Below are 11,880 nucleotides of genomic sequence, written 5' to 3'. Positions count from 1 at the left end.
ATGTTTCTGGCGTTGCACACAGGTGCCCACTGCTTCTTGGTCTTTGCTGTAGGTTGTGTCCACTCGGGGTTTCTGGGATTATGCGTGTTCTCATCAACACTCTGTGGTGGGGCGTCCACACAATCACCACACTGCCTGGTTTGATTCCTGCTAGTTTCTTTATCCTTGTTCCCGTGTTTGGTTCTGGGTTTCACTGAAATGCATTTTTGAAGGGATTTGGGAAAGATTACGTGCATGTCCTCACATGTCCACATAAACACACACACACATGCACACACACACACAAGGGCTAATGATGTACCAAATGAATACCAGGTGACAGATATCTCAACCTGTAGCTGTTGGCTAATAAGATACCTGTCAATATTTTCCTGAGAAAACACCAAATGCAGAGCAACATAAAGAGCTGTATTGCTGGAAAACACTTTCTTCCATTTACTGTGCAGTTGTTAACCATGCTGTTAGGTGGAAAAATCCCAGACCTGTTAATGGTACCCACCAGTGGGATCCAAATAGACACACTTCGGGACCCCTTTTCACAAAATTTTGCCTCCTTTTTAATTTACAGGTGCTCTTGTTTTTCTCCTATATTGTCTGTTTGGGTGTTTGAAAGAAGTCATTTTTAGATTTTGGTGTCAAAATGACTGATAGTAATTATACCATTGTAATTAATGTAAACACTCTGGTACTTATGTATCCCTCTTCCATACAATTTGAGCACTCAAAGAACTTTTCTTACTACAAACATCATTCACACAAGTGCTTTTTTCTAAGCAGAAAAAACATTCACACACTCACACTCCAATGGATGCACCTCAGGGTTCAGGATCTTGCCCAAGGATACTTTGACATACAGGTTCAAGCCAGGATTGAACCGCTGACCCTCCCATTAGCAGACCCTCTCTACCTACTCCTGAGCCACAAGTGAGAAGTTCAAATATTGTCAATATTGATCAATGTACACTTAAAACATCACCCTGACTATCCATGGTGTTTTTTAATGAAAATACATTCCTTATTACAATATTCTGCCTGGCATTTAGCCCTGTTAAGTATCAGCTGACCTCTAACAGGTGCAGTTCATAATATCCTGAGTGTCTTGTAAGCCCAGTGATGTGAAACCTGCATGAAAGTGTTTCAGTTCTCAAGCAGATTTTGTTAGAGTTAATTTGTAAAGTACCACTGAATTAACAACAAAAATATAAGTAAAGAAAGGAGGGAAATGTGGTCATTTTTCACTATGCAAATACTGTTGCTGTCAAGCAAAATCTGCACTCATCAACTCCAGTTTCACTTTTGTTTTTCCTCTTGCAGTGAGGGTAATAAACCACGCCCCGCTGACTCACTCGCTGTGGTATTTCTAATGTTTATAAGTTTTGTTTTCCTTTCGTCACAGCTGACTTTGCTGAATAAACCAATAAGGTTTCGTTTCGTGCTTCCAGCTGAGCCATAAAAGCAGGCGCCTGTAAGGCTGAGTCACTTTACCAACATGTTTTCATGGGGAGAGGACTGGCAGCAGGGCTTTCGCTTGAAAAAAGCCTCAAATGTTCAAACTGCTGATGGAGTGCACTTTTTAAACCTCAGTTTTCACATCGCGGATCTTTCAGCTGGTCACAGTGTGCTCACCTTCGTTAAAAGTAGTGGGGATGCTTACATTATTCGCACAGTTGAGAGCAAAGATGAGGGAAGAGTGAGAGGCAAACAGAGTGAGTATTGGCCTCATGTTCCTGTCTCAGTCTCTGCTCTCGACGTCTGTTGATCCACTCTCACCTGCTGTGTTTGTGGCTCGTAAATCTGCAGAGTTTGTGAATTGTGAGGAGAAGATTGAGGCTGTGTGTTGTGGTGATGATGTGGTCACACTGCTGTCTGCAAGAGGCCGAGTTTTCTGTGTGGATCCAGCTCGCACGCCTTTCATTCCCAGGTGAGGCAAAAGTTTTGCATCTTCATTTTTTTTAAAGATCTGTTCCTAAATCTCAGTTTCATTTCATGATATCTGACGCCCATAATCACAGAATTGTTTGATCGCCTCTTCTTTGTTTTGTTTCAGGACTCCAGAAGGATTGCGTAACATACGGGTGTCTCAGGTCGCTTGTGGGAGTCAGCATACAGTCGCTCTGACAAAAGGTAGAGTGAAGTTTGCACTGCACTGAAAGGCTCCTGATGCTGTGGTAGCACAAAAGTAAAAAAAAAAAAAACCCTCACTCCTTTGTGTTTAGGTAGCAAGCGTTTTTTTTTATCTTCTCTTACTGCCGGTGTTGAAGTAAATGTAACTGTTTAGTTTATTTTCTTCAGTTTATTTGTGCACTTGATATTATTTTGTAAACCCTTATAATAATTGTCATATTAGTAAGACAATAGGACAAGATGACTGAGTGGTAAAAGTATTCTCCAAGTCCAAAGTTCAGATGATACTGATAATTATTTCCTAATTTATGCAGCACTTGATTACACAGAGGTTTACTGCAGGATGTGAGAAAGCTGCTTTGGTGATGTCCCCACAGATGGTCAGCTGTATACATGGGGCCAGGGCTCCAGGGGCCAGCTGGGGGTGGGCACAAACAAGTCCAGGGTTGACTGTCCTCAGCACGTCAGATCTCTGTCAGCGATCCCTGTGGTCCAGGTGGCTGCAGGAGGAGAGCAGAGCTTGGCCCTCTCTGTCTCTGGAGGCGTGTTCAGCTGGGGCAGAAACGAGTGCGGACAGCTCGGACTGGGTGACACACGAGGTACTACAATGTTTTGCTTTTTGTTGTTGAGTTTTCTTATTTATTTTGATAACTGTCAATATTGTACTGAAAGGTTGTTGTGAGAATCAGTCGCTTGTATATATTCTAGATGTAGGCATCAAAATACTTGTGCAGTGCTCAGTATTATATCTTTCTTATAGACAGACATACGCCGACTCTCCTTCATTACCTAAACATGAAGAAAACTGTTTCCATTTCCTGTGGGAGGGACCACACTGCCGTCCTGACAAAGGTGAGTCCATAACAGTCTCGTGTTGTAACATTTGACCACCAGGATGACAAGCAAACATTTAAATGGCTGATTATGATTTAAATTTATATAAATAAAATTGAATGGAACTGAATTGAACTGACATTGTTTGCATTGGCGACATATAAGCATATAGGGAATGATTCTAAATATTGCATTATTTTGGACCTCTGACCTCTTCTTCAAGGTCAAATAAGGTCAAATGTTCATAAAATGTCTTTTATCTTTAAAAGTGTGCCTAAAATTCTACTGCCTTTGTTTGTACTGGCAACATTTAGAAAATGATACTGGTATATGGGGATTCTACAATTTATATTTATAGTTTGTATCCAAACATCATGTTACATTTGACCTCTGACCTGACTTTTAGATTTCACATCTGCCTTTCTTTCAAGTTGACCGTTCTATCTTTAAAGAGAGTATTGCCAAGAGAAAGAGAATGAGCTGCCCAGTCACTTAATTAAATATGCTGTAGTATAATATATAATAATCACAAGCTATTCATGTCCAGTTATTTACAAATCAATACCTGTTATCATTACCTACTCATGTCCTGCTGCCCTGATCTGATTTTTACTGCACCACAAACTTCTTAAAGTGTGTTTAACAAGAACAAAGAAAACAAAATCAATATATACACCATAAAATACTATTTCCTTAAATGCTGCTCAGAGAGCTGCATTTGGGGGAGGTTTTGCACTCTTTAATTCTTGCTTTTGCTCCTGTTTGCTGAGTTTTTTTCCTTTTTTTTTTTCCTGTTTTATTTTCAAGGCTACTTCTGTTTAGTCTTTGGCTGTGTCCAAAATCACTGATTACGCAGTGGATTATAAGGTGACTTGCTCCACTATACACGATGTAGTGCACTAAGTGTATCCCACATTGTGTCTTGTACACCATCATGTATATTTGTCAGTTTGTCATCTGGCCTCCTTCTTCTTCTCATTGTTTTTTCTGTGTCTCCTCTTGGCTCCAATGAATTACAGTGTTAGTTTCTTTTTTTTTTTTTTTTTTAAGTCTTCTATGACTTTAATGCCATCACTGTTCAGCACTTTTTCAGTAGATATTAAATTGCCAGTCTGCTTTATTCTTTAGCTTGTTCTATTTTAGGAACATTATTACCACTTTGATTATTTCAGCATATCTTCTTCCTCACTAATGAAGCTCATGAAGGCCACAGTGGACACTGCTATTAGTTAACTGATTACTTTTTCACATATTCACTGCAAAATTGGAGCGATAGCTATATGTACAAAATTAATATGAGGCGACTGTTTGGTTCTCAGGATGGTGCAGTGTTTACATTTGGCTCTGGGCAACATGGACAGCTCGGCCACAACTCATTACAGGATGAACTGCGTCCTCGCCTTATTGCAGAGCTCTGGGGGTCAAAGGTCACCAAGATCGCATGTGGGAGGTAATATTTAATTATCAGCATATCATAAATAATTAATAGGCTTTACTATCTTCCAAATGTGACTTTTGTTTGCTTTCCAAAGCCTCTGTGCTTTAAAGCGTGTCAGTCAGATTTAGCAACGATGCACGAGGATGTTATTAAATGTTGGCACAAACAGGAAACCTGCGTGATGACCACTTCCTGTATTTAATCACAGCTTCTAGATCCTGGCTTATATCCTCAGACTAATCTTAAGCAGGTCCACTAACAAGTCTGATCAGCTGTACTGCTGTTTGTCCTCTATTTTCTCAAACAGCTATCACACATTAGTGCTGACAGAATCCAAGAAGGTGTACTCCTTTGGGTGTAATAAACAAGGACAGCTGGGGCATGGAGAGAAGAGTCATCCATCAGTGCCACTGCCTGTCCAACTGCCACACGGTAAATACATATAACCTTAAGAGAGTGTGTTCAGTGTGCAATTAAAGAAAAATGACAGTAGCAAATAAAATAAAATAGTTTTATGATTATAGTAATAATTAAGGTGTGTCAAATGCAATTGTTAAAAGGTGTAGTTAGAGGGTATAAACCTGTCAATGACACTGTGTAGAAGCAGCAAGGTAAAATGAAAATATTTGGCCATGCATGAAATTTTTAAAATAACCTGAATGTCACGGACTTAGTTTTAGGTGCATGTGTTTTGCTGTATGTACATATTTTTAACTATCAATGGAAAATATATATAAATAAATAAAATTGGACCTGGAATTCAACCTTGGGGTCAACCACAGTTAGCAAAAAAAAACAAATGAATCCCACTGTTGAAGCTTGCCACTAATCCTGGTTGGTTTTTAATTCATTGATTATCTGATTATAATGTTTTAACTTTATAACCTCTGTTTTAATTCTAGACACCACTAACATCTATGCAGGAGAAAATACTTCATTTGCAATATGCACTCCTCAAGAGGTACCAGCACAAATGCATACAGTACAAAGGATAATTGTAGGAGATGTAAAATTGTCTTTACCAGTTTTACATGTATGTGAAGTCATTTTTCTAAACCAAACATGAATGTTTGCTTCTTTCACAGGACACTGATAACGGCTCAAACAGTGGCACTAAGAACAATGTGACACAGCACTCGATTGATAATATGATTGGCAAATGGACCTCTAACTATGATCCGAAGTCAGTGAAAAATCTGAGGCAGTAAGTGTAACACAGCAGCGGTTTGTAATCAGTTTGCTGTACAGCGTGTGCATCCTACTAACCTCCTGAAACGTTCACAGGGAAATTCACGGGATGCTCAGCTCTCCATTCTGCATGAATCAAAGCTTCCTCGACAGGCGGTAAACACACAGTTTCTGAGCACGATCGTGACGTCTTTGTCTCTGTTGCACTGTGACATTTAAATTTACACATTTGTCATTTTTTTCTTCTCAGCAAAGATAAACATTTCCAGACCTCACCAAAGTACTCCGGTTTGGACTTGTCACTTGCACGGCACAATTTTGAGAAACTGGTGAAGTCAGATCCCGTTTTGGAAGAGGTATGAAACTAAAATGTGACTGCATGCGTTTATAACACGATTAGTAATGAACTGCAAAAAAGTAGTAAGTCAACTTCGATTAAACATTTGATTAATAATAAGTTATACCGTCAGGTTGAGGCTGCTGTTCTGGAGTTGCTTCCATCTCTTGATGTGAAACCAGTGGGAGTGGAAGGACTGAGGATCTTCCTGCTTCTCAGTGAACTTCTGCATGCAATGCAGAAATGTAGACAGCAGCAGAACACAAGACTTGCTGATGCAGTCGCTGATGTCATGCAAAGACTCCCTGACGAAAGCGTCCAGATTTTAGGTACAGTGACAGATACGTATATCCATCCATACATACATACACCAAAAATATAGCTACCTGCCATTTTGCATTATGAGCAGCTCGCCAGCAAGACCTTAAGTCCCCACATTAATGTACGAAATTGTCAGACCACAGTCACTTTTTTCCCTCACACACATTTTCAAATGCACAATCGATACTCTTTAAATACACCAGTTTATTAAATGATGGTATTTCATTCTAAGAAACCCTCCAGACTTTATATTTATGATTTGAGCTGGTGAAGTGCTGACTGTATCTTTGTCATCCTCAGGTGACTGGTGGTGCTCACTGTTGCCCTCCAACATGGTCAGACACGTTCAGGTGTGGAAGCAGGCCCTCTCACAGATCCTGTCCCAGAAGTCTGTTTCTCAAAAGTCTCAAGCCACAAATGTGCTGCTAATCCTCCAGCATATGTACCAGGTCAGTATCAGTTATCAGAACTAAATCAGAACTGTTACTGCTCACCTTTTTGACAAGAACACAATATTTCTATGCAGTAGTTAAAATAAATACGGCCTCTTCTTGTTTTAAGGCAAACAAGAGAAACAAGAAAATCCCAGAAACAACTTTTTGCTTTGAGATTAACCCGATGTTTCTGCATGAGGATCTGATGCGCTGGCGCACAAAGTCCAAACTCAACGTGAGTTCAGCCGACAGCAAGTAGTTTGAATCCATAGTTTTGGTTAAAAGTTTACATCCACTCATCCTGGGCGTGAATGTCATGGTAATTTTTAATGACCTTAAAAACCAAAAATTGGGTGAACAAGTTTGAAATTATTTTGGATTTTCTCTAATCACACAGGGTCAAAAGTATAAATACACTCTCATTAATATTTGGTTAAATGTTCCTTAGCAATTCACACCTCAACCAGAAGATAATCATTCCACATTGGAAAAAGAACAATTGAAAAAAAATATATCATTAAAATCCCAAAATTACATTCATGCCCATGATGAGTGGATGTAAACCTTTGACCCCAATGGTACGCTAAGATGGCAATCAGGGCGTTTTTTTTATTCACTTAGCACCACTAACTGTTTTGCTTTTTTTCAGGGTACGAACGGTCTGCCTCTGATTCTTTGCAGGTACCCATTTGTGATGGATCTGAAATCAAAGAAAATGGTTTTTGACATGAATTCTGCATGCACTCAGGTAACTTAACCTGAACCAAACGACTTTGGGGTGGCAATGATACCTAAATTGTTTTCATGTAAGCTCTGGGTAACCTGTTATGGGAGTCAAATCTACACTATTTAGTATTTTTATATAATAGAGGAAACAACAATCTGTAAACCAACAGAATACAATCACTTAAATCAGCAGCTGATTACTAAAAAGCAACTATTTGCAAAGTTTGTTCCAACAATGTTGTGAGGTAGATGTTGTCCCCCCGAGTGGACAGAAAAATTAATGCATCTATAAATATTAAGACACACTGAAGTACATGAAATGTATTTTTAAATCCTGGTACTTTGATTTTTATTACAGAGAGAACACCAAGTGCCTCCACTTCTTTATGGAGGGGTTCCCGTGTCAGATCCACGTTTTTTTGAGCTGAGGCTGCAGCGTGCGTCACTTTTCGAAGGCACCTTCAGACAGCTGGCAGCTGCTCGTCACGAAGACTTCAAGAAGCCGCTTGTGGTGAATATTTGATTGATTTTCACCTGATGGTTAAAGCATAACCGGACTCATCTGTGCTTGCTCTCATCAAAAGCATCTGGAACTTTTTTTTTATTTCTCAGGTATACTTTGATGAGGACCCAAAGGTCACAGATGTCTACAAACGAGACCTTTTTCACCACCTGTTTCGTAATATTGTGTCAGCTCAGTCTGGGATGTTCATGCTCAATGACTCCAAAACGTTGGCATGGTTTCCCTCCAAAGTAAGGCTTTAAAAGTGAACCCATAGACTGAATAAGATGGTCTAAAATCATCTCCTGCTAAATAAGCAATAATAGAACCAAAGTGAAGTTTTAGACTTTATTATTTCAACTTTTATCATTTCAGGCAACAGAGGAGGCCAAGAGAAACTTCTTCCTGTTTGGGGTTCTGTGTGGGTTGGCCTTGTACAACCAGTGTATCATACACTTACCATTCCCACTGGTTCTGTTCAAGAAGCTTCTCAATTTAGAGCCAACGCTGGAGGATATGATGGAGTTCAGCCCAGCTAATGGACGGTAAGTACTGATTTAATTTCACTAACATAGAGTTTACATTGTGGTGCTTTAAGGATCACAATAACTTGTGAATACTGCACTATGCAAGACTGCACTTCTTTTAATACAACTCTCTGTTTTACTCTGTTTGAAGGAGACTGCAGAGCATCTTGGACTATGAAGATGAGGTTGTGTGTGACCTGTACATGGGCTTTTTGGTTTGTATTTTCTTATACAACATGTTACTTGGTATTCCAAAGGTTTTGCAGCTATATCACTAAACTCATCTGTTTTATGACTCATTTACAGATCACCTGGGACGGGACAGAGGTTGACCTGGATCCTCAAACTCCTGGAAAGCCCCTGACAAGTCAAAATAAGTAAGAATGCAAAAAGCTAAGCGCTTGTGAGCTCCATCCAAGCATCTTTGAATCAGTGAAATGTTTGCTTATTTAAAACTTTTGCCTGCTAAACAGGAAGGAGTATGTGGAGGCCTACGTGCATCATGCCTTCAACACATCAGTGGAGAGTGTGTTTCAGGAGTTCAAGCGAGGCTTCTTCCAGGTGTGTGACCAGGATCTGGTGAGGCTGTTTCGACCAGAGGAGCTGCAGGGCGTGCTGGTGGGCCAGGACGTCTATGACTGGAAAAAGTTCAAACGGGTAAGTCAACGAAAGAGACGTGTTTTAGTTTTCACAGATGTAAAAGAGTACCTATGTCTATGTGCTGAATTTTATAAATTCAATCACAGTAATAGTCATTGTCACTGTCTTCAGAACACAGTTTATGAGTGGGTGTACCATAACCACCCCACAATACAGATGTTTTGGGAGGTGTTTGATGAACTAACTGAAGAGCAGAAGAAAGACTTCCTTCGTAAGTACCAAAATTTGAGCTTTTCACGGCTGAAGCCTCTCTTATGATATGTTACTGAAATCACAGCTCATAAACTGAGGACTGCTGTGATACAGTAGAGAGCAGCAATATAAAGGCTGCTTTATGATTTAGTTAGTCACAGATAATGTTAAGGATAATGATGATCTAGTGACCATTTTACTCTAGTTACAATAGGCCAGTACTGGGATTATTGCAGTTGTCACGACCTTACCTTAAGAACAATGTTTAAGTCCAATTAAAGAGCCCCCATGTCTTGTGTTTTTCCACTGGGGACCTGATTGAATGAGGTGGCTGAGCCAAAAGAAAGTCTGTGTCCTTGTTGTAACCATATAAAGCAGAGACATTTACAGACAAACACGAACGTTTTCCTTCTACGGCTGTTCTTCAGGGTTCCTGACTGGTTACAGGAGAGTTCCTATTCTTGGCATGGACCAGATCCAGATGAAGGTTCGCATTAAGCAAATTCAGAGCGGCTCCTACGATCAGCACCTCCCCGAGTCACTGACATGTCACTCTATTCTGGAGCTACCATTATACTCAACCAAAGAGATCATGCGAGACAGACTGACGAAGGCCCTGCTGGCAGACACAGAATTCACACTGTGATATTGGATCGTGTGCTGCTCATGCACTGTGTCTGTGCTGGGAATGAGGGGTGATATTAATTTTTACTGTAGGAACTCATTTCCTTTCCTCAGGATAATTTGCACTGTGTATTACACTAATATTACACTGTAGCAAATACACACAATTTGACATTGTAAGAGTGAACTTTAAAAAAAATGTTGACCAACCATATTCAACATTCCTAATAGTCAGACGGCTGCGTAACAACATAATTGAGGCACTTTAAAACTATCAGTTTTTTGTAATATGCCATAATTTAGTTGATAATTTAAGTTATTGCTGTAAATATGATTCTTATGAATGAAGTATATTTTTTATGCTCAGACCAAGAATAAATAAACAGAATAATTTATTAGTTAGCCTGTTATAAACACCTGACTATTTGTAATACAGTCCAACAGAACACTCCTGTATTATTTTTAATACTGTTTTATTTGTGTTTTACTTAATTCTAGTGCTCTGTGATTAATTCTAACAATATATGTTTGACATTATGTAACACTGGGTATTTGTTTGAACAATAAAATGTGTATTTTGCACTAAACTGTCCTTACCTGGTGTCACTGAATCACTGCCCACTGGTGTCAGAAGCTTCCTTAACACTATTTGAAATAGATATTATAGTCAAATACAGATTTTATTTGATAGGATTAGTATTTCAGATTGATGTACACTATGTTTCTGTGTATTTATGTGAAAGAGGAGAAAGGTTAAAGTTACTATGGAGTCCATAGTCTCTGCTGGACTGCCATTCTACCACCAGATGGATCCAACGTCAAACCCAGTGGCTCTGATGTTACATATCTCTTTTGTTGAAATATTATTTGTGAACTTGAACAGATGCACCGCTAAGCTGCCGGAACAAATCAAATCCAAGTCAGAGGAAAATTGATAGGTAGCCTGGGAACCTGAAGCTACCTGAAATGACCTGAAAAGACAGCAGTGTGATCCTCCTGATACTGAAGAAAAACAGGTGATGGGGCACAGTGTGAAGCAACGCTGCTGCTCGAATCACATGCACATATGGTTTTGTTTGTACTCCTGCAGGACCAAGGACTTATGAAATTAGATCATGTGATGGAGTCAGTGTGTGTGTGTGTGTGTGTTGGGGGGTAAGAAAGAAAGAAAGAAAGAAAGAAAGAAAGAAAGAAAGAAAGAAAGAAAGAAAGAAAGAAAGAAAGAAAGAACCACTAGATGGCCCCATTATTCTGCTGCTTGGCTGTCTGGCTGGTTAGATGAAACAAAGAGCAGCTAGGATGAGATCATCTTGCAGACTAATGCAGCTTTGCAGAGTAACAATGCTTAAAATTTAAAACCTACACAAAACATAAAAACATCAGATACATTAAATTACACATCGTATACAGTAATTAACATTACCTGATATAATAAGCTTATATTTACTCATGACATCAATAATTCTAATTAATATTTACAATAATAATGTTATGATTATTTATTTAAATTGGATCTGTTATGCTCGTGCTTGCTTTTGGCTCCAGTTTTTATTCTTAGACTACAGTAGCTTCTCCAAAATAATTCTTATTTATCTTATATCGAAACTTGGTGCAGCGCTTCTTCCTCTTTCTGAAAGAAGTCGTTTTAGGGTTCTGGTCCCTCCCTTTAAATCAGCCTTGTTTTGACTGGCTGCCCCTCACAAACAGAAAGTTCGAACATCAGGTGTGTGGGGACAGTCAGAGCTGTGTGCCTCATGAGCATCGTATCAGCTCCCAGTAACATTAAAGAGATCCAAGAATAGAAAAAATAGAACAATCTGAAGTCTGAACTTTTGGCTCACATAGTTGTGTATAAACTGACTTAATTATGTGAAACTTTGCTCATGTTTAATGTGACCATTCATTATTCAACAAGAAGAAGGGGAGTTGGTCAACTTTAAGCCCTCATTCCCCTCGAGGCCTTTTGAGTCACT

At 39.3% G+C, this 11,880-nt stretch overlaps 1 protein-coding gene across 1 annotated transcript; it reads left to right on the top strand.

Annotated features, from left to right (window-relative positions):
* The first annotated feature begins 1,489 nt into the window (after window positions 1-1,489).
* LOC115781670 (probable E3 ubiquitin-protein ligase HERC3) lies at window positions 1,490-10,484 on the top strand. Its single transcript, XM_030731466.1, has 23 exons — window positions 1,490-1,706; window positions 1,801-1,921; window positions 2,048-2,124; window positions 2,502-2,723; window positions 2,885-2,976; window positions 4,278-4,408; window positions 4,704-4,828; window positions 5,299-5,357; window positions 5,482-5,600; window positions 5,681-5,740; window positions 5,835-5,940; window positions 6,055-6,250; window positions 6,543-6,691; window positions 6,804-6,911; window positions 7,326-7,424; window positions 7,761-7,913; window positions 8,015-8,155; window positions 8,280-8,449; window positions 8,583-8,646; window positions 8,738-8,808; window positions 8,905-9,088; window positions 9,203-9,302; window positions 9,712-10,484. The coding sequence occupies exons 1-23, from the start codon at window positions 1,490-1,492 to the stop codon at window positions 9,927-9,929; spliced, it is 2,982 nt and encodes a 993-aa protein (XP_030587326.1). The 3' UTR covers window positions 9,930-10,484.
* The last annotated feature ends 1,396 nt before the right edge of the window (window positions 10,485-11,880 follow it).

The sequence above is a fragment of the Archocentrus centrarchus genome, chromosome 6 (genome assembly GCF_007364275.1).
Source record: "Archocentrus centrarchus isolate MPI-CPG fArcCen1 chromosome 6, fArcCen1, whole genome shotgun sequence".
Taxonomy (NCBI): Eukaryota; Metazoa; Chordata; class Actinopteri; order Cichliformes; family Cichlidae; genus Archocentrus; species Archocentrus centrarchus.
Note: the sequence above shows the minus strand (reverse complement) of the source record. Positions and strands in the feature narration are given on the sequence as shown.

Excerpts from the sequence above, each read along its gene's own strand:
- LOC115781670 (XM_030731466.1), top strand. The coding sequence starts at position 1,490 with ATGTTTTCATGGGGAGAGGACTGGCAGCAGGGCTTTCGCTTGAAAAAA. Across the intron at positions 4,409-4,703 it reads ACCAAGATCGCATGTGGGAG|CTATCACACATTAGTGCTGA; the intron begins GTAATATTTAAT and ends TTTCTCAAACAG. Across the intron at positions 5,601-5,680 it reads TCAGTGAAAAATCTGAGGCA|GGAAATTCACGGGATGCTCA; the intron begins GTAAGTGTAACA and ends AAACGTTCACAG.